The sequence below is a fragment of the Oncorhynchus nerka genome, linkage group LG22, assembly GCF_034236695.1.
Source record: "Oncorhynchus nerka isolate Pitt River linkage group LG22, Oner_Uvic_2.0, whole genome shotgun sequence".
Taxonomy (NCBI): domain Eukaryota; kingdom Metazoa; phylum Chordata; class Actinopteri; order Salmoniformes; family Salmonidae; genus Oncorhynchus; species Oncorhynchus nerka.
This window is the reverse complement of record NC_088417.1, coordinates 35,727,761-35,755,326: the sequence shown is the minus strand read 5'-3', so window position 1 is coordinate 35,755,326 and position 27,566 is coordinate 35,727,761. Positions and strand designations below refer to the sequence as shown.

Genomic DNA, 27,566 nt, shown 5'->3' with positions numbered 1-27,566 from the left:
TTGTGTGTCTGTTCCAGAGGAGTGCCACAGTCACAGCAGCAGTGAGTCAGACTGCGAGTCTGACGGGGGAGGCAGTACCTGCTCCAGCAGCTCTGACTCTGACGTGTTTGACGTGATCGCTGAGATCAAGAGGAAGAAGGCCCATCCAGACCGTCTGCATGACGAGCTGTGGTACAACGACCCAGGACAGGTCAGAACCTCCTGCACTTGATTAATTGATTTCATGTCTTTGATTAATCGAGGAGATGTGGTAGATTGACCCTTGTAGTAATAATTAAGAAACTAATCAGAAAATGTTCATTCAAAAAATCTAGTTTCATAGTGCAGGATGCCTTTCAGATCATAAGGAATAGGGGTACATAGAGCGACCAGATCGTAGCTCACCACTCCTACTCTGAGCATTATGAGTACAGGTTTTACTCTAACATGGTCTATCACAGCCTGCTTCTCCAACTCTGGTCCTGAAGAGCTTGGGTTGTGCAGGGTTTCATTCAAGCCCTGCAGTACCACACCTGATTTAAATACAAGGCTGGAATGAAAGCCTGTACACCCAGTTGAAGAATCTTAGTCTAAAACAAATGTTAGTGTTGGAAGAGACCATATTCCTCCAAAATACTTGTAATGGCATTTTATTTGAAACCTTTTTAAACAATGCCCATGACAGGGTAACTATGGTTTTAAATGATGTGGTGTTGGAAACAAACATTGCAGATGTACGAATGCACATCATTTAATCCTGTATCTGTTTATTGCAAACGTGTTTTATAATAAGTGTATTTAAAGTGATTCATTCTTTTTTGGTGACATATTTTGCCTGCTGTCAAAATATCACCTCTTGTGTTTGTGTACTACACACATTCCACAACTCCCTTCAGCACCTGTTACGGTTTGGAGGAGTGTTCATAGTGGTTATGGCTGTCCTGTGTGTGTGTGTGTGTACAGATGAACGATGGGCCGTTGTGTAAGTGCAGTGCCAAGTCCAGACGCACAGGGATACGCCACAGCATCTACCCTGGAGAGGAGGTAAACACACACTCACACACAACCTACTCTACTCTCTTCTAAAATATAGGATATATTTTAAAGGATAGATATAAATAAAGGATAGATATAAATAAATAAATAAAGGATAGATATTCTACTATTAAACATTAGTACAAAGACTCTCTCTCTCGCTCTCCAGTCGGTGAAGGAATGTCGTCCGATGAACAACAACTCTGGGAAGCTCTACCACTACAGAATCACTGTGTCTCCACCTACTAACTTCCTGGTATGAATACATCTGTCTCGCTCTCCATCTTGATCCCTCTCACAGTCCTGAACACATGACCTTACCTTGAGTTTGTAGTTTGTCCTGGTAAGGTGACGTAGTTGGGGAAAAAACGTTATGCCCTACAGTGGTTCCTCCTTTAAAAGTTGCGAGCTTACGCCGCGGTACTTAGAGGTAATTTGTGGTTTAGTACGGTACCCTGCGTCACCACTTCATTGCTCCAGACCAGCAGAAGGGGGAGTTAGAGCACTGATTATGCTTTTGGGTTCTACTGTGTCTCTGACAATGAATGGGCGACATAAACCTAAATAGAAACTGATAATTGTGCACAACTTCAGTATTACTTACTAAAAATTGTTACACTAAGGTTTTTATTCTTTTATTTTGTTAGCAAAAATAATCCTCTTACTGTAGTACTGTAGGCCACTCCCGACCAGGCATGTTGTACAGCGCCTGAGTGGTGCAATGGTCTAAGACACTGCATAGCAATGCAAGCTGTGTTGCTACAGATGCTGGTTCAATACCCGCGCGGTCCTTGACTGGGATACCCATGAGATGACTAGGTTTTTTGGTTTCTCTCCCGCTAAATCATTTTAAATAACAAACTGGCTTTATTTATACATTAGTAACAATGTCTCACCCCATGTTCAAGAATGGCCTTTTTATTGCTTATTTTACGTTATTTGAAAACAAAATCATCTCCAAAATTTTTAAGGGGCATTGCACTAATAATGGCGGGAAATGTTCCCGCTGTTCTGTTCTTAGTGCCAGTTTGCACATTCAAACTAAAACGATGTAACTAATAATGGCATCTTTATGCTTTAATTAATAAAATAATGATAAAAATACTCCTTCAAAATGCCATTGTTTTTTTTGTTATGGATCCATAACGAATTACTATGGGAATAAATATCAGTGAATTACAGAAATATTGGTACAAAGTTGTCTAATGAAGGTAAACAAATTGTTTCTTACTGGAAAATACTCTTTCAACACACATGGTTATGTTGTACAGCATCATTATGGCTATTAGCAGGGCTATGTTTTGTCCTTTATAAAAATTGTTTTGGCCTTTTTTCAGATTACAATCGCTCACTGTCATTTTCTTTTTAAAGGAAATAATCTTCAAAATATCATTTATTTTTATATATATATATATATATGCCTTCCCGCTGTGGACGTCTATTTCCGCACCGTTTCGCGCTGCTCTGAGACATGGAGAAACTAAAATGTTCATGTATATTCTTAAGATATATGTGTTGACTGAGTATAAGCAGGTGATGTCTGCTAAATAATCAAGTTAGGCTTCTCCAGAAATAAACCATTTTAAATAACTGGCTTTATTTGCAAATTAGTGAGAATGTCTCACCCCATGTTCAAGAAATGCCATTTTCTCGCTCACTCTAGGTTAAATCTCCAAAATATCATTACTTAAAAAAAAAAAATATTATTAATTAATTTATGTTATAAATTCCCCTTCTCACAGATCCTAACGGAAAATGCCCCTTAGATATTAATTTAGAATCCTCCAATCCTCTAAATGTAATTCTTGACAGAGAGCCACGTCATTGAAAAAAATATATGTAGATACACTGTAGGCCTACCATAGGTGAAATGAGTATTGGTTACACTACAATTAGGGTTTGGAAATGTTATCTCCCTCAGATATTAATTTAGAATCCTCCAATCCTCTTATACTGTAGCCTACTCCCAACCGTCACGTTGTTCAGCGGAATATTTTCCATTCCATCCTAATGTAAACCCAGAGGGTTTTGTTTTTCAAATTTCTCGGCATCGAAACACCATAATATTAATCAAATTAAGCTACATTTCTTAAGATCAATCCCATGTACTATGTTACTACAAAAAATGTTTTAAATTCTCTAGTAATGCCAATATGGGAGAATATCAAATGCTTCTCCAAGTTGCCCTCTGGTGGTCAAACTAGCGCTAACTGGCATTAATGTAAAAAATATCTGACAAATAAATAAAGTGCCACAGAATGCTGCAGCAGCCCGCAAGGTGTGCTGGAGTATGACAAAACTTTTAAAGGAGGAACCACTGTAGCTGGACCCAAAAACCATGACCATAGATTTCTCTTAAAGTTACATCAGAATTCATTCTGACATTTTTGGTGTGTGTTGTTCCCAGACAGACAGGCCTACAGTTATCGAGTACGATGACCATGAGTACCTGTTCGAAGGCTTCTCCCTCTTCTCCCACATGCCTCTCACTAACGTAAGCACCATGCAATGATCCATCCTGCCATCATACCCTCCGCTCTCTTTGATCTTTCTCTCTTGATTACTATTTTAAATGTTTTTATTGAACCTTTATGTAACAAGGCCTGTTGTTTTAAAGTATATGCATAGCTCAACACACAGCTCTTCTGTTGCCTTTCCTTTCTCCCTCGTGTCCTCCGATGGGACAACCTGTGCCGCGTCAGCTGCCTGTGTGTCCTACGTAATATGAATATTCTGTCCGTCCCTACAGGCAGGTTTATAAAGCAAAGCATCCATTAATAATTCAGAGCCAGCGGCCAGCTTAAAAAAAGCAACTTAAAATCTGCATTTCGCGTCGGTCCTCTTCGTTGTTCCAGAGTCAACCTCAGACAAAATTAGTCTGTTTCCCAAATGGCACCCTATGGACCCTGGTCAGGGTACCATTTGGGAAGCACTCTACGTTCCTTTTCGGCCACACTGCTGATGGCGACCTTGGGTTTTAAGTCCACTACCTCCCTCTCTACTTTTAAAGGCCCATCAGTAACTGTCAAATATAACAGTGGTTGGGACTTTAAAGGCCTCATACGTATCGACAGAGGATCCCTCTTTAGCAGAGGTTTTCAAAATGGAGGCGCGCCACCCCAGGGGGGCTTCAGAGAGTTTCAGGGGAGGCTTGAAAGGCAAGCCAAGTTGAACTGTATTAGGTTCTTTCATATACATTTTTGTCCCAAAAGGATGGCAAATCGATGGCAGGCAAGGCCTAGCTGAATAAGGCAGTGATTGAGAGAGTTGTGTGTTTGAATAATGACGCGAAATGCGCATATTCGGTCAATAATTCCAATTTGAAAAGAATTTGGCGAGAATTAAACCCAGATTACCACGGGATAATTTAAACAACCCCTTGAAAAACCTTTCATTACAGAGGGTCTGGGGATTAGAGACTCCAGAACGCAGCGATATTAGCCCTTGCTAGTTAGCTAGAGGGGTGGGCACCACTGCATGATATACGGTGGGCCCGGTTAATCCTCCAAAATGGACTCCCGTTCAGACAACAAAGAGCATGTAACTGGGATATTAAACAAGGAAGAGCAGGCTTATCTCCTTAAAGAGATTGGAGTCACTTAATGTTCAAAAGCCGTGGGCAAAGAGATTCCGCGTGTGGGTTGTTTGTGTTCGGTATGTGTGTGTTCTGTGTGTGTATGGTGTGTGTGTGTGTGTGTGAGTGTGATTTTGGGCTGCAGCCGCTGCTTATGGAGATGAGGTTTTAATGAGTTTTCTTGAAAAGCTGTAACCTCTGTCTAACATCATGGTAATGAGTGTTCCTCTACTCTCTTCTTCCCCCCCCCCCCCCCCTCTTCTCTTTCATCATCCCAGATTCCATTGTGCAGAGTGATTCGTTTCAACATAGATTATACCATTCACTTTATTGAAGAGATGACACCAGAGGTCAGTAAAGCCCCTCTTTCTCTCTCCCCTCTCAGTTCAAAGGGCTTTATTGGTATGGGAAACAAATATGTTTGCCAAAGCAAGTGAAATAGACAATAAACAAAAGTGAACAAAACAATAAATAAATTCACATTAAACATTACACTCACAAAAGTTCCAAAGAAATAGAGACATTTCAAATGTCATATGGCTATGTACAGTATTGTAACGATGTGCAAATAGTTAGTCAGAGGTGGAAAAAGGACTCCATTGTCCTACTTGAGTAAAAGTAAAGATACCTTTATAGAAAATGACTAAAGTAAAAGTGAAGGTATCCCAGTAAAATACTACTTGAGTAAAAGTATCTGGTTTTAAAGTACTTAAAAACAGTGGTGGGAAAAAGTAATCAGGTCTCATACTTGAGTAAAAGTAAATGCTGAAAATCCTTATATTAAGCAAACATGATGGCACGATTTCATTATTGTTATTTTTTATTTATTTTTGACTGCCAGGGGCACACTCCAACACTCAGACAATTTACAAACTAAGCATTTGTGTTTAGTGAGTCTGCCAGATCAGAGGCAGTAGGGATGACCAGGGATGTTCTCTCAAACAGTAAAAGTTGTCAAAAATATAAATAGTAAAGTACAGATTCCCCCCCAAAAAAACATAAGTAGTACTTCTATTGTATTTTTACTTAGGTACCTTACACCACTGGTTTAAAGTACAACAACAGTTTTTCACTGTCTGCCGTTTTCTTGTGGCAACAGATCACAAAATAGTATCAACATTTGATTTGTTGTCAAATTCTTTGGGGTCTCTCGCTATTGCTTTCTCCTCTGTAATTGGAGTTAAAAGGCTGTTGTTCTTCTGGTTAGCCCCCCCCGCAGTCTTCTCACCCAAGGCCGTAAAGAAGTAGAGGTTGTTTTTAACCTACAGCATCTGAATGGCCTGATAAGGAGAACTAGATTTGATTATCAGGTTATATATATATATATATATATCATATATATATGATAGAGATACATATATGAGAGAGATAAATAACCCTTTGTTTCCCTATTTCCATGTTCAGAACTACTGTGTGAAAGGACTGGAGCTGTTCTCTTCCTACCTATTCCAGGATATACTGGAGCTCTATGACTGGAACCTCACAGGTGAACAACACACCATACTACCCACTAGCTCCTACCCATTACCTCCTATCCCCCAGCCCCTATACCTAGGCACTAGGGGAAAGGCACCTGTACTCCCTGTTCACCCATGACCGCTTGGCCACGCACTTCTCCAACTCAATCATTGTTTGCTACGGCCTCATTGTTTACCCGCTACAGACTGTTAAATAGTGTGTGTGTATATATATATATATATATATATATGATGTTCCTGCAGTCCTCAACTGGCAGCTGCATTAAATAGTCCTCGCAAAACACCAGTCTCAACGTCAACAGTGAAGAGGCGACTCCGGGATGCTGGTTTTCTGGGCAGAGTTGCAAAGAAAAAAGCCATATCTCAGACTGGCCAATAAAAAGAAAAGATTAAGATGGGCAAAATAACACAGAGTAACTCTGCCTAAAAGGCCAGCATCCCGGAGTCGACTGTTGACGTTGAGACTGGTGTTTTGCGGGTACTATTTAATGAAGCTGCCAGTTGAGGATTTGTGAGGCATCTGTTTCTCAAACTAGACACGCTAATGTACTTGTCCCCTTGCTCAGTTGTGCACCGGGGCCTCCTACTCTTTCTATTCTGGTTAGAGCCAGTTAGCATTGTTCTGTGAAGGGAGTAGTACACAGCGTTGTACCAGATCTTTAGTTTCTTGACATTTTCTCACAAGGAATAACCTTCATTTCTCAGAACAAGAATAGACTGACGAGTTTCAGAAGAAAGTTCTTTGTTTCTGGCCATTTTGAGCCTGTAATCGAACCCACAAATGCTGATTGCTCCAGATACTCAACTAGTCTAAAGAAGGCCAATTGTATTGATTTTTTAATAGGCACAACATTGTTCAGCTTTGCTAACATAATTGCAAAATGGTTTTCTAATGAACAGTTAGCCTTTTTAAAATGATTAACTTGGATTAGCTAACACAATGTGCCATTGGAACACAGGAGTGATGGTTGCTGATAATGGGACTCTGTACACCTATGTAGATATTCCATAAAAAATCTGCCGTTTCCAGCTACAATAGTTATTTACAACATTAAAAATGTCGACACTGTATTTCTGATCAAATTAATGCTATTTTAATGCACAGAAAATGTGCTTTTCTTTCAAAGACAAGGACATTTCTAAGTGACCCCAAACCTTTGAACGGTAGTGTGTATATATTGTTTCCAGACACAGTTTGGAACTTGGTAGTGTGTTTTGCATCCGAGGACAGGTGATTTTTACGCATTTCAGCTCTCGGCGATCCCGTCCTGTGAGCTTGTGTGGCCTACCACTTTGCGGCTCAGCCATGGTTGCTCCTAGACATTTCCACTTTACAAATACAGCACTTACAATTGACCGGGGCAGATCTAGCAGGGCAGAAATTTGACAAACATACTTTTTGGAAAGGTGGCAATCCTATGTTGGTGCCACGTTAAGTCACTGAGCTCTCCAGTATGGCCATTCTACTGCCATCGTTTGCCCTATGGAGATTGCATGGCTGTGTGCTCAATTTTATACACCTGTCCGCAATGGGTGTGGCTGAAATAGTCAAAGGGTGGTGTCCATGTACTTTTGTGTATATATACACACTACTCGTCAAAAGTTTTAGAACACCTACTCATCGAAGAGTTTTTATTTTTTACTATTTTCTACATTGTAGAATAATATTGAAGACATCAAAACTATGAAATAGCACGTGGAATCATGTAGTAACCAAAAAAGTGTTAAACAAATATTTGAGTTTCTTTGAAAAGCCACCCTTTGCCTTGATGACTTGGCATTTTCTCAACCAGCAGCATACCACTGCTGGCTTGCTTCTGAAGCTAAGCAGGGTTGGTCCAGGTCAGTTCCTGGATGGGAGACCAGATGCTCCTGGAAGTGGTGTTGGATGGCCAGTAGGAGGCACTCTTTCCTCTGGTCTAAAAAAAATATCCTAATACCCCAGGACACTGCCCTGTGTAGGGTGCTGTCTTTCGGATGTCCTCTCTGAGGTCATTAAAGATCCCATGGCACTTATCGTAAGAGTAGGGGTGTTAACCCCTGTGTCCTGGCAAAATTCACAATCTGGCCCTCAAACCATCACGGTCACCTAATAATCCCCAGTTTACAATTGGCTCATCCATCCCCCTCCTCTCCCCTGTAACTATTCCCCAGGTCGTTGCTGCAAATGAGAACGTGTTCTCAGTCAATTTACCTGGTAAAATAATGGATAAATAAACCAGCTTCATGAGGTAGTCTACTGGAATGCATTTCAATTAGCAGGTGTGCCTTGTTAAAAGTTATTTTGTGAAATTAATTTCCTCAATGCATTTGAGCCAATCAGTTGTGTTTTGACAAGGTAGGGGGGTTAAACAGAAGGTAGCACTATTTGTTAAAAGACCAAGTTCATATTATGGCAAGGACAGCTCAAATAAGGAAAGAGAAACTACAGTGCATCATTACTTTAAGACATGAAGATCAGTCAATAAGGAACATTTCAGTCGCAAAAACCATCAAGCGATATGATGAAACTGGCTCCTATGAGGACCGCCACTGGAAAGGAAGACCCAGAGTTACCTCTGCTGCAGAGGATAAGTTTATTAGAGTTACCAGCCCCGGCAATGACCCAACACACCTCCAGGCTGTGTGAGGGCTATTTGACCAAGAAGGAGAGTGATGGAGTGCTGCATCAGATGACCTGGCCTCCACAATCCCCCGACCTCAACCCAATTGAGATGGTTTGTGATAAGTCAGACCGCAGAGTGGAGGAAAATGCAGCCAACAAGTGCTCAGAAAATAAAGAAAAAACCTTGATCTAAAACTTTTGACCGGTAGTGCATATTCCGGACTCGGACACTGCTTGTTTTGTATATATTTCTTTATTTCAATTTTGGGGATTTGTGTGTATTGTTAGGTGTACTGTACTGTTGGAGCTTGAAACATAATAATTTCGATGCACCTTTCGATAACATCTGCAAAATGTGTATATACGACCAAATAAAATCATATTTCTAGACTAAAGGTGTAAACGGTTCATCTTATTTTCAGTATCTTTGTTGTTTCCCCACGCAGGTCCAGAGTGGGACAACCAATCTCCTGGATGTCAGAAGTTCCACTTCATGCCTCGCTTTGTCCGCTTCTTACCTGGTGAGACTGTCCCTTCTTCAGAAAACTCTCTCTCTCTGCTGGAGAATGTTGGTACTGCATGCTGTTGTTTGTACTTTGTGTGCATGAGTGTGTGTGTGTTTGTACACATGAGTTGTCCTCTTAATGCGTTGAGATTCAGATCTATGGATTTTTCGTGTATCTGTCCATGCGAACATTTTGTAAATGGAGATCAATCAGTTTTGCATGAGTGTCTAGACCTGATTGCGTATTTGACCGTGTGTGTGTGTGTGTGTGTGTCTTGTATGTTCTCTGTGTTTCTGTCTGTCGGTCTTGTTTCTCTGTGTGTATGTGTTTCTGAATGTGTGTTTTTCTGTGTATCTCATGATCTCTGTGTTTGTCCCTCCCTGTCAGACGGTGGTAAGGAGGTGCTCTCCATGCACCAGGTTCTCCTCTACCTCCTGCGGAGCTCCAAGCCTCTGGTCCCTGAGGAGGAGATAGCTGACATGCTGCAGTGGGAGGAACTGAAGTGGCAGAAGTACGCAGAGGAGTGCAAGGGCATGATCGTCACCAACCCTGGCATGGTGAGAGAGGATAAGAGCACTTTCATGGACTGTATTCAAAATGGCACCCTATTCCATAAAGTGCAACAGGATCCATAGGGTGTGTGCCTGTGATTGATAGAGTGCTAGATTGGCAGGTTTTGCACTTTCGAGTGCACATTTCCATGAATTCACATGCTCCTTTTTGTAACATAACACAACAATGTACTTACCAAAGTCTGATAGGATCTGAGTCTGTGTGTCAAGCGTCTCCGAGTAGGAGTGCTGGTGTAGGATCAGTTTAGCTTTTTAGACCGTAATAAATACAATTTGTATGGACAGATCCTAGATCATTACTCTGAGACACTTTATCCATATGTTCCCTGGTCTCATAGTCTTTGTGTTGTTGTTTCAGAAGCCTAGCTCTGTGCGTATTGACCAGCTGGACAGAGAGCAGTTCAATCCAGAGGTCATCACCTTCCCCATCATCGTCCACTTCGGGATCCGGCCCGCCCAGCTCAGCTACGCTGGAGACCCCCAGTAAGATCCTCCCTGTAACCCGCAAACCCCACCCCTCACCATCCAGGATCTCTTCCCACCACCTATTGCCCAGCTCCACTACGCCAGAGCCCCTCCCCGTAACTCGCCAACCACCCAGGACCTATACTACACTCCCCCCTGCCTCTGATCCTCCCCGCCCACAAACACTACTGTATACTCCCCCCTCCCTCAAGACGCACTCCTTTCCCTCCCTTCTCCCCCGTTCCCCACACTGCTTATTCAAAGCATCTCTCACAGGACGGTTGATGGTGGCACTCTTCTGTGTTGAGAGGGGAATGTCGGAGAGCGAGTGGGAGAGAAAGATTGGCGTGACATTTTCAAATGCGTTGTCACGGGGTCCTAAGGTTCCACCGGGCGCTGTCGCCGTGGGAACGGCACGGTTTGTCTCGTGAATAGTAATGACACACACACACAAACACAGAGAGGAGTAGAGGGAATACTGTACTGTGCCTGTGCATAATTACCAAAAGCTTACTGTATATTAAATTATCCTCTGCTATCGTCTCCGAAGTGTAGAGAAAGCAACAATAACAACCAAAACAAAGCGCCAATAACAAGTGAAACTCTTCGACTAGTTTCTCTTTTTTGTCTGTGTCTCTTATCTGCGTCCTGTGACAGGGTTCCTGTCAGATACTTTAAGAAGATTAGGGGCCCATCCCGAATGGCACCCTATTCACTTTATAGTGCACTACTTTTGACTTGAGCCCTGGTCAAAAGTAGTGCACTATGAAGGGAATAGATGCCGATGATGAGGGATAGAAGGCTTTATAGGTAAACAGGAGAGATCTTCTCATTATGAATCCCTGCCATTATTGTGTATCTGCTCAGGTCTGTGTCATTTGAGTGATGTTAGTCACCTTTTCATAATGTTAAGGATGTCCGACCTTCAGTCTGTCTCTGTGCCCTCTTGCTGTGGTCACACACGCGCGCACGCTCCCCTCAAACCTCGAAGCCGCAGACGACAAATTTATGGGCGGATGGGGACATCATTAACGACAGTTGGCTTTAATTGCATTGATGGCAATGCCACAGAGAGGAGAGTGAGTGGGGGAGAGAGGAAAAGAGAGGACACGGCTGCATATCTTAAGCTGTCCCTTCCTGTTTCCTTGCCTTAGAAAATAATGTTTTGGGTCGTTCTAACCACAGTATCTCTATGGAGGGACTGATAGAGGGAGTGAAAGAAAAAGAGAGCGAAAGAGGAGTTAGAAGCAGAAGGTGGGGAACGAGTGTAAACGAGAGAGCGACGGCAGGCATGCAGCATAGCATATGTTAATGAAAGAGTTTGTGGCAGACACACACACCAGCCTGTGGCACCCTGAGAGCACAGAGTGGATCTTCTGAAAGGTCATGTGAGCGGGTTGGGGAGGGAGGCCTCCCAGGCTGCAGCTTCACCCTGCCCTCCTCTTCTCTGCCGCGGCCCCCGGCTGCCGAGCGTACAAACACACGCCGTTAGGCCGGTGGTGAGCCGGTAATCACGGCGGTAAAGCCGACTCTGCCTCAGTCTCCCTCTACACCGTTCACTAATGAAGTCGCCGTATTAAAACTCCCTAATTATAATTACCCTCATCTCCAGTCCTCTACTGCATGTTTCTCTCCCTGTCCAGCCGGCCGCTACTCATATAATTGAATAATTTTGGCTATAAATGAGGAAAGAGCCTTAATGGAGAGAAGCGGTCAGAGATGGGCAGAGTCACAGTTCGTCTCCCTCAGTCTCGTTACTAGAGTCAGTCCATCTGAGGAGGTTTTTCAATGGTCCATCATTATCACCTATCCCACAACGGTGTCCTTTTCAAAAGCAAATTAAGACCAAAACCTAATATAATAGATTGTTATTGTGGCATGTGGAGAGACTTCCCTTCTCTTGCCACACACACATGTAACTGCAGCACTTTACAGAAGAGTGAACAGTGAGTGTCTTACAACTAGTCTTACAATAACCAACCAGCGCTTATAAACTGTTTTATCTGTAATGCCTGGGTGGGTGAAAGTGGCGTCACCGGCCTCTCTGGTCTGAAACAGGAGACTTACAGAAGAGCCATCCCAGTCCACAACACACACACACAGAGCAGACTAATGGAGTAATGTCTGGAGGCTACTGTTAAATTATGTTTAATAATGGTCGGTGCTGTTGAAATATTGATGTGTTGTTCTGAGCCTCAGCTTGACTTCTGCCCATCCAGGTACCAGAAGCTGTGGAAGAGCTATGTGAAACTACGCCACCTGCTGGCTAACAGCCCCAAGGTCAAGCAGATAGACAAGCAGAAGCTAACACAGAGGGAGGTGGGTACCACACACTACAGTACATCTCCCTGGCCTCATTATAATTAAGTATGACTCATGCCAGCTTCATGCAATTGTAAATTTGAGGCTGAAATGTGTGCTAGTGTAATTACTAGAACCATCTAACACCAGATTGTAGCCGTGTGCTGCAGTGCTGAGATCCTGATCTCTTGATGCCCCATTCACTGCATGGGTTCCAAATGGCAAACCTATTCCCTAAATAGTGCATGACTTTTGACCAGAGCCATATGGGCCCTGGTGATATCTAGTGTAGAGGTCGACCGATTAATCGGAATGGCTGATTTAATTAGGGCCGATTTCAAGTTTTCATAACAATCGTTAATCGGCATTTTTGGACACCGATCCTGGCCGATTACATTGCACTCCACGAAGAGACTGCATGGCAGGCTGTTATGTGAGTGCAGCAAGGAGCCAAGGTAAGGTGCTAGCTAGCATTAAACATATCTTATAAAAAAAATCTATATTAACATAATCAATAGTTAATTACACATGGTTGATGATATTACTAGTTTATCTAGCTTGTCCAGCGTTGAATATAATCGATGCGGTGCCTATCATAATCATAATTTGAGCAAGGCGGCCCAAACTGCTGATTATCAGCAGTTTGTGCCGCCTGGCTCGTTGCGAACTGTGTGAAGACCATTTCTTCCTAACAAAGACAGCCAACTTTGCCAAACGGGGGATGATTTAACAAAAGCGCATTTGCGAAAAAAGCATAATCGTTGCACGAATGTACCCAACCATAAACATCAATGCCTTTCTTAAAATCAATACACAGTAGTATATGTTTTTAAACCTGCATATTTAGTTAAAAGAAATTCATGTTAACAGGCAATATTAAACTAGGAGAATTGTGTCACTTCTCTTGCGTTCATTTCACGCAGAGTCAGGGTATATGCAACAGTTTGGGCTGCATGGCTCGTTGCGAACTAATTTGCCAGACTTTTACGAAATTATGACACAACATTGAAGGTTGTGCAATGTAACAGGAATATTTAGAGTTATGGATGCAACCCATTAGATAAAATACGGAACGGTTCCGTATTTCACTGAAAGAATAAACATTTTATTTTCTATATGATAGTGTCCGGATTTGACCATATGATGCATTGGGTCATTAATATTTCTGTGTGTTATTATGTTATAATTAAGTCTATGATTTGATAGAGGAGTCTGACTGAGCGGGAGTAGGCAGCAGCAGGCTCATAAGCATTCATTCAAACAGTACTTTCGTGCGTTTGCCAGCAGCTCTTCGCAATGCTTCAAGCATTGCGCTGTTTATGACTTCAAGCCTATCAACTCCCGAGATTAGGCTGGTGTAACCGATGTGAAACGGCTAGCTAGTTAGCGGGGTGCGCTCTAATAGCGTTTCAAACGTCACTCGCTCTGAGACTTGGAGTGGTTGTTCCCCTTGCTCTGCAAGGGCCGCGGATTTTGTGGAGAAATGGGTAACGCTGCTTCAAGGGTGGCTGTTGTCGATGTGTTCCTGGTTTGAGCCAGGAAGAGGCGAGGAGAGGGACGGAAGCTATACTGTTACACTGGCAATACTAAAGTGCCTATAAGAACATCCAATAGTCAAAGGTATATGAAATACAAATGGTATAGAGAGAAATAGTCCTATAATTCATATAATAACCTCAACCTAAAACTTCTTACCTGGGAATATTGAAGACTCATGTTAAAAGGAACTACCAGCTTTCATATGTTCTGAGCAAGGAACATAAACGTAATTTTTTTTTTACATGGCACATATTGCACTTTTACTTTCTTCTCCAACACTTTGTTTTTGCATTATTTAAAACAAATTGAACATGTTTCATTATTTATTTGATGCATTATATTAAGTTAAAATAAGTGTTCATTCAGTATTGTTGTAATTGTCATTATTACAAATAAAACATTTTTTTTAAACGGCCGATTAATCGGTATCGGCTTTTTTGGGGTCCTCCAATAATCGGTATCGGCGTTGAAAAATCATAATCGGTCGACCTCTAATCTAGTGCTCTGTGGAGGGAATAGGTTGCCATTAAGGCTGTAACCACTGTCTATAGCTTCATTTCATCTACAGTATATGTATTTTGTCTCCGCTTGCTCCTATTGCCTTTGTTGAGCTATGTGTTATTTTCTAAAGTAGTAGCTGTCGAGGCTGGTGAAGCTCCAGCTCAGACTGTGTGTCTGTGTGTGTGTCTGTGTCTTAAGCGCACAGTCAATTATGCTATTTTCAAGGTAGCACTGGCTAGGGGCTCCGGCAGCGTCGCTTACAGTTACTGATATTCCCACTGTCAACCTATAGAGCAATTAGTTCACCACACACACACACCAGGCCATCCCATCTCCAAGGGTCCGCTATTTCAGTGAGTCTTCACCCATCCATGACAATACAGCAACACTTCTATTATCCCCAACCCTCTGGGAACTTCATTAGGGGTGTGAGTGTCTGTGAGTGTTCGTGTATCACTTGTTCATCCACAGTTCTGGTACACGTTCATCTGTTTATTTGTGCTGAATAGTGTAAAATGAACGCTGCGACCAAACCAGAGCCCTTAAATTGGGGAAAGAAGCTTTTCATCTCAACAGAGAAGAGAAGTTGGTTGGTGCTCTTGATGGGTGACTGCCTGTATGGCCCTTTCTCACTGTAATGTATGCATCCCAAAGGGCACCCTATTTCCTACATGGTGCACTTCTCTTGACCAGAGACCCCAATTGCACCCTATTCCCTATGAAGTGCACTACTTTTGACCATAGCCATATGCATTGCACTACACAGGGAATAGGGTGCCCTAGGAGCCCTGTTCAAAAGTAGTGCACTATATAAGAAATAGGTGACTTTGGGATGCACTGCAGGGTCAGTTCTGCTGTGTTGGGGCCTCTTGCCCCAGAGAGAATCCCTGAGGGTGCCTCTGTCTGCCCCTAGAGACAGACGTGTTGCACCCCAGTTGGAGGATCCAGGGCCCCTGGCCGGCCGCTTTGATATGCTTTAAACGTAGCTGCCTGTCAACACACACACACACTATTATTGTTATTTTAATACCTATTTTCTGTCTATTTGTACGTAATGTGGCCCAAATCAACAACTTATATTGGAATTTGAATGTATTTTGAAATCGTTTCCTATAAATAGCCTAGTATTTGAAAGTGTTTTCAAATTCTAATTTAAAATGACAGGCAGCTATGGGACGGCAGGTAGCCTAGTGGTTAGAGCGTTGGGCCAGGAACCGAAAGGTGGCTGCATCGAATCCCCGAGCTGACAAGGTAAAAATATGTTGTTCTGCCCCGAACAAGGCAGTTCCTAGGCCGTCATTGTAAATAAGAATTTAAAGGTTAAATAAAATAAAAAAATAAAAAAAATTCATGGGGCTAAATAAAGGTAAAAAAAAAAAAAAAAATACAAAATTGTAGTGTATTTGGATCCATGTATTTGTTGGGTCCATGTATTTGAGTATTTTCAAATACTTTACAAGTGTATTTAAGTACATGTCTTTTCAAATAAAAAATATCTAAATACTTACTTCCATGTCCTTATAATGTAATTAAAATATCCTAAATAGTATTGGAATCCAGGGGGGTACTAAGCACCCCTTTAGGTTATTTATTAAAATATAGAATTTGGCCTTTACTACTACATAGAAACCCATTGAATAACACTTTCATAAATGGCAAAAAAGACAGTCGAAAAGTAAGTCATAAGAAAAAAGGTTAGAAAGTGTCTGTCCTATATCTTGGAGATGTAAGAAAGCTCAGTAAATATTTTTGTTTTTGACACGGTGAACATCAACATGTTCCTGAGAGTCTCCCCTTTCCATGGAGTGGTTATAATCTATTGTAGGCTTAGCAGTTTGTATACTGCAGACGTTCTTGTGAGAAGACCGATTTTTGGGGATGTCTCATGGTCTGACACACCACTGTAGCTCGGCCACTTTCCACCGCAGGTGCGGGAGGCCGCCATGGGTGGATGCGGTGGATTGAGACACAACCTGATTTCTCTAGTTCAAACTGACAGATTTTGATGGGGATTTTTAAAATTATGTTACTTAGGTTGACGCACCGGTGCGTCAGTGGACTCTTAAGGCTTAACTAGGTATCCAATTCAAAACCTATCTTTTACCCACAATGCCATACAAATGCCATACACAGTTGATTATTAACTTGTTTGAATTGATTCATTTAATTAATTTAAACAATTATTTTTGACGACACAAAATATTCACTTCGTCGTTGTATTCGTAGGGATTCTTTTCAATCGGAGTGAATCGAATTGTGTGAATCCAAATAATAATTTGTGAAACATTGATTTGAGGAAAAAATAATAGATGAGGTCATTTCAATTACTGATTATTATTACTTATACTTCAAAACTTAGGTATCTACGATAAATATGACTCACAATTCTCTTGCTACACTCACCCTAGTTAGATAACCTATGGCAGCAACACGTTAGTCTAACTAGCTCGAGTCCAGCAAGTGAATTGGGATATTTCTAATCAATGCAAAATGTAATTAAAATGATGGAATTAAGTTGGCTAAAGGAGAAGGTGCTACAAGGATCAGAGACTTTTGTTTCATATGGATGTAGTTGTAGACAAGGGCAGGAAGCTCAGCAAAAGGGTCTTAGCCTTGCTACTTTGGCAAGCTAGCTACGATTTGATGCCGTTAAGACGGGCACTTCCAGATGGTACGATAGATAACTTATGGCAGTAACACGTTTGTCTAACTAGTTAGTCATTTTGGCTACTTTCTCGCTCTCCCTCTGTGCCGCACACACGCCGGCTCCTCTCTTGCCCCTCCTCCACCCTTCTGCTAAAACAAGCAGACGCGATTCGCGTAAATGATTCCATTGACGTAAAACCATGTATTTCGACTATCCAGATATCCGAAAAAAATGTTATAAGATTCTTTGAATAATGAAATAATTTCAAAGACTCATTCACTGACATACTCTATCCCGTTGTCCACTGATGGATGGCATTGTGTTTGACCGTGTTCCCTTTGATGCGCAGGTCAAAGTGGGATGGTATTTCTTAATGTTTTTGTTGTTCTTTCCTTGCCGTCGACAGAAAATCCTGCCATTTCCATTTGACTGTATCATGGGTAACTTCGGCACTGTGACAGAGATCCAAGTAACTGCAAAAATAAAGGGAACACTTGAGTAGATGAGGGATACAAAGTATATAAAAATTATGTGCTTCTACGCAGGTGTGGTGCCTGAGTTAATTAAGCCATTAAGGTATAAAAATGGCCTGTTGCCCATTATTTTGCTGCCTTGGCAAGATCACAGCGACTTTGAAAGAGGGGTCTCAAAGGGGGTTTAAAGGGTGCGTCTGTCCCCAGATCTCAACCCAATTGAACAGTTGTAGGAGATTCTGGAGCAGCACCTGAGACGGTGCACGTTTGTCTTCATGCATCATCACCAAAACGCCAAATGACGGAATCTCTTCCAGACTACAATTTTAGAATCTGTTCCAAGGTGTAATGAAGCTGTTCTGGCTCGTGGTGGCCCAATGCCCTATTAAGACACTTTGTTGGTGTTTCCTTTATTTTGGCAGCTACCTGTACCATCCGTCCCCATTTTGACAATGGCACATGGGAAAGGGGGATACCTAGTCAGTTGTCCAACTGAAATGTGTCTTCCTCTCTGAATCAGAGAGGTGCGGGGGGCTACCTTAATCGACATCCACGTCTTCGGCGCCAGGTGAACAGTCGGTTAACTGCCTTGCTCAGGGGCAGAACGACATATTTTTACCTTGTCAGCTCGGGGATTCAATCCAATAACCTTCCGGTTACTAGCCCAACGGTACCACCAGAGAAGACCGATGTGCTGATACACATGTTCCCAGTCCTTTTTCTTATTCGTAGACATACTCTCTCAGCCCAGACCATGGCCCGTATCCACAAAGAATCTCAGGAAAGGTCCTAGGAATCCTGTTAAAATCTGTTTTAAGACACAAAAAACTCCCAGTGTAGGTTTTAGAATGATAAGACACTGTCCAAGCTCTGAACCAGGAGTCAAATCAACTCATAAATGTTTCTCGGCTGGTTATCACGACAGTTTGAGGTACCGCAAAGGAAAGATAGTGATGACACTCATTGGCATTGTTGCAAGTGATGGGGAATAACTAATCGCAATGAGGCATCACCAGTCACCAGATGTGAGCTCTATATTATGTGAACTAAACATACAAATGAAGAAACTGTTTAAAATGTATGATAAAAATTAAAAAAACTTTAATACATGTAATTTTGTCCTTGAAACATTTTTTATTGAAATACTATAGAATTCCATTCATTCCTATGGCGGACTGCTCCTACTGGGGAGTGCCAATAAAGCCTCTCAATGGTCAGTACATAGCATCAGCATTCCAGAGTTTATATACATTATTGGTTTTAAAGGTATGTCATTTTCGTCGAACACAATCAAAGTTGGCATAAGCCCAAGAGTCCTTTAATTGCCCAACTTTATAATTTTTGATTTAAAAAATAAATAATGTGGCGCTCCAAAGGGATAACTTTAAATGAAACCAATAGACAAATAAATAAACACATTGTTTTGTATTATTTATTTACCTACATCATGTTTAAGTATTTAGGCATATCGTGAAATTGGACTCGTGAAATCATTGTGTAAAGCGCGAGAGATACATGTCGGTCTAGATTATTTCTGGATCGCTCATATAGAAATATCAAAACATTCTTTTAACAACTCCAAAGCAATTGTATGTGTGTGCAGATACCACTGACTCACTGCATTTTTGTGTCCTAAATACCTGTCGACTGGGTGTGTGACCAAAGAGTAAAATGTCTCTTTTTTATTAGCACTTACGACCAATTTTCTACTCTGAGACACTTTGTGGATACTGGCCCAATGTTGTGTCCTAAATGGCACCCTATTCCCTATTGTACTGGTTAAAAGTCATGCGCTATGTAAGAAAAAAGTAGTGGTGAAAAGTAGTAACATTTTGGTACTTGAATGTCTCTGGTGCAGACCTCGCCTCTCTGTGTTGTCTGCTCTTCTGCAGGCGCTGCCACTGTGTACACTTTAGCCCTAGAACCAGGGATTTTGGGGTTTCTAGACAACCAAGCGTGTGTCTGTGAATGCACTGTGTGTGTGTTGGAGCCAGTGCTAGCTGCAGGTCCAGTTTCCAGCTCTCTCGCACACATGCCCACACACGTTGGAGCACTACCTGGAGAGAGGGGAGGAAGGAAAGATTGCTGCATGTGTGTTCTTTATACCTGTTTGTGTGTGTCTCTGGTAGATTTGCTCTCTCTCTCTGTCTCTCTCTCTATCTGTCTCTGTCTCTGTGTGTGTGTGTTCTTGAATGTTTAACTGTGTGTGGTGTAATCTCCCGTGGGCAGATTCTGCGAGTCGACCGAAAAATCTGCTGTGTCTGAGCGGGATGCATGAGATAACGAACAGCATTAGTTCTGGTTATGGGGTTTTCATCACTGGTTATTTGGACGTATCAGGAATGAGCGAAGGCGGTGCTTAAACTACTTTGTCTTGAGTGTTTTGCTCATGTGCACACCCCTGGTAGGGGGTGGGGGGGGCTTTAGCTGAGAGTTTCCTTTTGTGTGGGTGGAGACTTTTTTGCTCTCAACTCTCAATTTCTAACAAGTATGAACTCAAGTTAATCACGCAGCTGACCAAATTACGCAATATTTTACTTCTGGGTTAACAGACATTGTGTGTTGTAAAGATGTTTGGCTGTCCCCTGTAGCAGCAGCACTGACCCAGTGGATCAATAATGTATGTGTGTTTGTCAGGAAGCTCCGATCTGACACACACACTAGGCTTAATAATGTACGGGTGTTGTTTTATCAGGAAGCCCTTCAGAAGATCCGCCAGAAGAACACCATGCGCCGGGAGGTGACCGTGGAGCTCAGCAGCCAGGGCTTCTGGAAGACTGGCATCCGCTCTGACCTCTGTCAGGTAGGCAGGCGAGATGCTTTGCTGCCCCACACGCACACAGTATACACTGTACTCTCAGAGACACAGCAAACATGGATGCACACTCACACATAGATACGCACCCGACCACCTGTTTGATTATTCTAGCATCATACCATCACGTCAGCCACGCATAGCAAACAAAGGCACATGGCTAGCAGTTTCTTGGCCGGTAGCTAGAGGCGAACACTGACGGCACATCAGCCCTCTCATTCTCACACACACCTGCCCCCACACAGACACAATCCCTCCTACCCCTACACACAAACACACGCCCCCACACAATCACTCCTACCCCTACACACACCTGCCCCCACACAGACACAATCACTCCTACCCCTAAACACACACACACACCTGCCCCCACACACACAATCACTCCTACACACACACACACACACACACTCCTGCCTCCACACAGACACTCCTACACCCCTCCCCATCGTCTCCTACTGAGTACCCAGTGAGTAAATTGGTCTGGGAGTGGACCCATGCTAATGTTATCTCAGCCACTCGAGCAGTAGCCTAATTTGAGCGAGTCTGATGGGTTGAGACACTGAGACACGGTCTTGCTTTGTTAATTGGGTGGTTAACAAGGCCTTAGAGTGGTGTAGATGTGGGCGGTGGGTAGGCAGTCGAGGGCCAGGGGTGGGCTGACTGATCAGCTCTGGGGCTGTGTGGGTTAGTGGTTAGCACAGAGAGAGAGAGAGAGATATAAAGACACACAGGGAGAGAGAGAGAGAAAGGAACAGAGGGAGAGGATGGAGAGAGAGAGAAAGATGGAGCAGAGGGAAAGAGAGAGAGCGAGCGACGCAGCTCATTTGACTGACCTGTAGGAGCCCCGGGCTCCCCTGGTAACACTAATTAAAACATGCAGCGCAGCCTGCTCTTACGCGGTGGTGCCGGGTTAATGGGTGTTCCACCGCTACACAACGCTCCCCCACTGTTCTCCTAGTACGGACTGAAGAGACTCCCGCTAATGATAGCTCATATTGGTTACTCTTCCTCTCATTTACTCGCAGTCTTTCCCTCGCCTCTCTCCTTCTCTCTTTCTCGCTCGCTCACTCTTCTCTGTCTTTGTCTTTTATTTGTTTTCTTTGACACTGGCTATGTTTCTGCACAGGCAGGTTTGTGTCACCAGGTCCTGATTCGTCCGTGTCAACATTTGAATTTCCCCCACAACTCTTAATTTCTCCTCACGGCGAAGAACACATGCACACTGATTGGACTCGTGATTATTTCATCTCCCTCTCTGTCGAAGCGCCACTTAATAATGACTGGCTGATTTGATTATGCCATGTTCTCTCTCCCTTCCCTCTTACCGTCTCTCTCCACCTCTTTCTCACTTCGTCCACTTATCTCTCTCTCTCTCTCCTCTCTCTCTTTCTCATCCCCCCGCAGCATGCTATGATGTTGCCAGTGTTGACCCACCACATCCGCTACCACCAGTGTCTGAAGCACCTGGACGACCTGATTGGCTACGTCTTCAAGGAGCGCTGTCTGTTACAGGTGAGAGAAACACACGCACACAGCCAGTGTAGTCCCATCAGGGCTGGAGCCTTCCAGAGCTCTCAGCATTAGCCTCAGTGCTTCCTCCAGCAATATTGGAGAGCTGTCATACAGAAACTGATACATTAGAAAGTAATGTGTTGTATTCGTGCTTAAAGAAAGGGGGATGGCTGACTTGTTGCCTCACGATCATACACTCAAAACCCTCTTACCCTTTCGTTCAAAGACAAAGATCCCACTAATTTACCATGCCTGCTTCTTTTGACCTGCTTTTTGGTATGTCTGAAAGGGGTAGGGGGTAACAAACATGGCAAATTAGAAGACACCTAAAGACCTAGTCATGATTTCTGCATTTTCACGGACCCTGTAACACCTCCCTAATTTAGATGTGTGTTATTGTGCGCGCTTGCATGCATGTGTTAACCTGCGATATTGTATGTCTGTCTGGCTATGTGTGTGTGTGATAGGAAGTGGCCTTATCTTTGTATGGTAGTAATGATGGCCTGTCATCATTATTCTTAAATAGAAAGCCCTGGCTGATGGCAGAGGCCTTACACACTAGTAACACCACCAGTCCATTTCCTGTATTTCCCTCTATTGTCCTGCAGGGGAGCTCTAGATTACAAGATCGTTTTCGGTTAAAGATGTAGTGACGGTTGGAGACATGCAAGCATCGTCGAGGATCTCCTGCCTGCCCCCTCGTCTTCTGTTCTTTAAACAACCAGCTCCACCGCTGTTTTGTCACCCCTGCTCTACATTCTCTTCTCTTCTACCACCCCCACCGCTCCTCTCTTCCCTCACCCACCTCCCCCTTCTCCCCAGGAACAGAGTAGGCCCGAAGGGCCTCAATAATTAAACTGTAAAACTCTACCACAGCCCCATCTCAGATGTCATCTCTCTCTCTCTGTGTGTGTGTGTGTGTGTGTGTGTGTGTGTGTGTGTGTGTGTATGCTGGCGACACGTGCAAGAGGCACCAAAGTGGATCATGTTTTCGTATGTCTAATTTCCAAAATAATTAATGTAGTCTAATTTATGCTCCAATTCCTTTCATTTTTAAATGTATTTTGTCTCTGAGACAATGATTGATCTTGCAGAAAGGGTGTCTTTGCATTGATCAAAACAACATGTTGCTGCTTATACATTTTTTATGTATTCATACAACAAAATGTGTCTGTCAAGTTTCAAGCTGCATCCCAAATGGGACCTTATTCCCCTTAGGCCCTGGTCAAAAGTAGTGCACTATATAAGGGGATAGGAAGGGGATAGACTTTCCGCCTGAGTTATCAAATGTATTTATAAAGCCCTTTTTCCATCAGCACATGTCAGAGTGCTTATAAAAAAAACATCCTTAAACCTCAAACAGCAAGCAATGCAGGTGTAGAAGCACGGGGGCTAGGAAAAACTCCCCAGAAAGGCAGGAACCTAGGAAGAAACCTAGAGAGGATCCAGGCTCTGAGGGGTGGTCAGTCCTCTTCTGCCTGTCTGCCGGTTGGAGATTATAAGAGCCATTAAGGCCAGATCGTTCTTCAAGATGTTCAAAGGTTCATAGATGACTAGCAGGTTCATCTATCACGATTACTCAAGTTTAGCCAAAGGCTGTTGAGCAGCCAGTAGACAATGCAATGGTCAGTACATCCAAAGCCCCATAACTTCATGCAGTCATAATTTTGACAGACTAGCATCCTCTCCAGGAACCGGTTTCGTGATAGCGATGGAATGTAGGATTATGAGTGTGTTTTAAAATATATATTTTTAACGATGCATCATTCCTACAACGGCCGAAGATGTAACATGCGTTTCCCAAAATACCACTGAGGGAACGGTCGCAAAGTGCGTTGTTGGATCATGAGTATATACTGATAGGATCAAATGAAAGGGAGCGCTGCTCTCTGATAGGCTTTCTCTATTCAAGTCTTTCCTTAACATATTTTAATTATTTCACAATACTGACGATGGATCAGCTCCTAGGGAGATATTACCACCTACGGCTGCAAATATTAAGTCGTGCCTATTCTAATGCCTACCCAATAAAAATGCACTAAATCACAGATTTGGCACATCATTGCGCACATGTTAGGCTACACATCATGAATTATACTGATACCATTACAGATAGCAAGATACCAATTGCAAAATAAAACTCAAATGATTGAACATGACATTTATTTCAATATGATTGAAAGCTTACGGTTTATTTTAATGCAATCATCTCGGTTTTCATTTGAAGCGTCTTTTTAAACAGTGCTTGTTTGTATCAATGGCAAAGACAGTGCAACTTTGTATTTGTAGGCAACTCTGTTCTGAAGTTGTCATGGTCACATAGAGACGGATAACCCACAAAGTTTATAGCGGAGATCTTCTAAGTATAAAGTGACGTGGGAGGGCAAAAAAGCATCTAACGACGCATTTAGCTATTTAACAAGTGGTCTGAGGCAGCCGTTAGATTCCGAGTGTTTTCAAGTGTAACGTTAACTCTGAGAAGGAGGATTAAGTGTACTGTCTTTGCCACTTGACGGTTGCATCCCAAAAGGCACCATTTTCTCTGTACAGTGCACTTCTTTTGACCAGGGCTCATAGACTGCCATTCGGGGACACAGCCGATGTGTCTGACATTTCTCGGTTTGACCAACAGGGATCATTTAGAATTCCAAGTATTTTTGTGTTAACCTTTCAGACAAGAGGACAGAGTTGTGCTAGACTTCTACTAGTGCAAGGTCAAATAGTTCTGAACAGTTGAATGCAGTTCTGTTTCTTTTAGTTACAACAAAAATTGATTTGTTTCTGTTCAAGGATACAACCCTGGTGGCGTCTGGACTGATGATATTGAAACCCCCTCTGTTAACTTTTTACATGTATCTCATTGGAGCTTGAAATTGATTTTAAGTTTGAAACCCGAGCAGTCCGTTGAGAGGAGAGATGAGTTAGTGTTTTTGCTGATAGAAGCTACATTCTGATAATGTTAGATTGATAAATGCTCGGCACGTCTTACTGAGAGTATTATATATTCTCTTTTCCCTGTTTCTCCTTGGTTGACGATGTTCGGATTAGACAGACGCCCTGCTTTCCAAACAAAGCAGTGGTGGGGAATATGTGTAGATCTTCCAGTGTGCTAACTGGCTTTATTTGTTCCAAAATATTTGTTTTATTTATACTTCTTTCCATTTGATTCATATTTTTGGGATGCTTATTCCGATTAGTACATACTGTAGCTCAATTTATCCATTCAGATGGTGACACATACGGTCCCAGAAGAGTCACCATCAGCAGATTCTGACTTCTTCTCCCTCTCTCTACAGTTGGCCATGACTCACCCCAGCCACCACCTGAACTTTGGCATGAACCCGGACCACGCCCGTAACTCCCTGTCCAACTGCGGCATCCGCCAGCCCAAGTATGGGGACAGAAAGGTCCACCACATGTACATGAGGAAGAAGGGTGGGTACCTACGGTAGAATACAAATGTGCACACGCACACATCATCAATATTGATTGATGGATGTTTCTGTTGTCTATGCTGACTAACCAACCTCTGTCTGATTGGTCAGGAATCAACACCTTGATCAACATCATGTCTCGTCTTGGACAAGATGATCCCTCCCCCTCCAGGTAGGCCCTACTTCCATAAGGAGATCTAAGCAATGTCCCCAACTTCTGATGCAGGGGTTATTCTTATTCCAATCCATTATGTAATGTACACTACCGGTCAAAAGTTTTAGAACACCTAATTATTTATTTTTTATTACTATTTTCTACATTGTAGATTAATAGTGAAGACATCAACACTATGAAATAACACACATGGAATTATGTCGTGACCAAAAAAGTGTTAAACTAATCAAAATGTATTTTATATTGGAGATTCTTCAAATAGCCACCCTTTGCCTTGATGACAGCTTTGCACACTCTTGGCATTCTCTCAACCAGCTTCACCTGGAATGCTTTTCCAACAGTCTTGAAGGAGTTCCCACATATGCTGAGTACTTGTTGGCTGCTTATGGCGGTTGGAAACAAAAATCTCAAATTTGGACTCCAAACCAAAGGACAAATTTCCACCTGTCTAATGTTCTTTGGTGTCCTTTAGTAGTGGTTTCTTTGCAACAATTCGACCATGAAGGCCTGATTCACGCAGTGCCCTCTGAACAGTTGATGTTGAGATCTGTTACTTGAACTCTGTGAAGCATTTATTTGGGCAACAATTTCTGAGGCTGGTAACTCTAATGAACTTATCCTCTGCAGCAGAGGTAACTCTGGGTCATCCATTCCTGTGGCGGTCCTCATGAGAGCCAGTTTCATCAGAGCGCTTGGTTTCTTTCAAAGTACTTGACATTTTCCGTATTGACTGACCTTCATGTCTTAAAGTAATGATGTACTGTCATTTCTCTTTGCTTATTTGAGCTGTTCTTGCCGTAATATGGACTTAGCATTTGGTAAAAGACCATCTTCTGTCTACCCCCCTTCCTTGTCACAACACAACTGATTGGCTCAAACGCATTAAGAAGGAAGGAAATTCCACAAATAACCTTTTTAACAAGGCAGACCTGTTAATTGAAATGCATTCCAGGTGACTACCTCATGGAGCTGGTTGAGCGAATGCCAAGAGTGTGCAAAGCTGTCATCAAGGCAAAGGTTTTCTATTTGAAGAATCTCAACTATAAAATACATTTTGATTTAACACTTTTTTGATTACTACAGGGGTTCGTCCTTTTGAAAGTTGCAACGTTCTGCGGCACAATTTGCATGGTGCCACATTATTATTTAATATTTAAGTGTCAACAACTGGTACCATTTAATGCTAGTTTGACCACCAAATGGCATCTTTGAGAAGCATTTGATATCCTTCAATAGTGGCTGTACTAGAGAATTTAAAACCTTTTTTGTAAGAACATAGTAAATTGGACACAATTGTACATTTAAGAAATTTAGCTTAATTAATTTGAATAATATTATATTCCAAGAAAAACGAAAAACCCTCTTCGTTTCCGTTAGGATGGAATGGAAAATATGGCGCTGTACAAAGTGACAGTCGGGAGTAGGCTACAGTACTGGGCTATTTATCTAAAGAATCCCTGTGTCGTGCTGGAGACCGGGGTTCAATTCCCCGACAGGGAGGAACGAGTAGGCTGTCCTTGTAAATAAGAATTTGTTCTTAACTTCTTGACGCTACCCATCCCTTAAGCGGGATAATTGTCATCAGCAACCGCTGAATAGCATAGCGCAACAGTCAAATAATATTACTAAATAATATTCATATTCATGAAATCACAAGTGCAATATTGCAAAACACAGTTTAGCCTTTTGTTAATCCACCTGTCGTCTCAGATTTAGAAATTATGCTTTACAGCGAAAGCAATCCAAGCGTTTGTGTAGGTTTATCGATAGCATAACATTATGTACACTAAACATTAAGTAGCTAGGTCATGAAAATCAGAAAAGCAATCAAATTAATCGTTTACCTTTGATGATCTTCAGATGTTTTCACTCACGAGACTCCCAGTTACACAACAAATGTTCCTTTTGTTCCATAAAGATTATTTTTATATCCAAATACCTCAGTTTGTTTG

The 27,566-nt window shown here is 42.4% G+C and overlaps 1 protein-coding gene across 1 annotated transcript in view; it reads left to right on the top strand.

Annotated features, from left to right (window-relative positions):
* The window catches only part of LOC115105119 (ribonuclease 3-like), a 149,515-nt gene that overhangs the window by 4,320 nt on the left and 117,629 nt on the right, over window positions 1-27,566 (top strand). Inside the window, 14 exon segments of the mRNA XM_065007134.1 lie at window positions 18-190; window positions 943-1,023; window positions 1,184-1,270; window positions 3,422-3,508; window positions 4,867-4,938; window positions 5,993-6,074; window positions 9,118-9,192; window positions 9,565-9,734; window positions 10,108-10,232; window positions 12,434-12,533; window positions 20,371-20,478; window positions 21,898-22,005; window positions 25,302-25,440; window positions 25,551-25,611. Coding sequence (XP_064863206.1) covers window positions 18-190; window positions 943-1,023; window positions 1,184-1,270; window positions 3,422-3,508; window positions 4,867-4,938; window positions 5,993-6,074; window positions 9,118-9,192; window positions 9,565-9,734; window positions 10,108-10,232; window positions 12,434-12,533; window positions 20,371-20,478; window positions 21,898-22,005; window positions 25,302-25,440; window positions 25,551-25,611 — 1,468 coding nt within the window.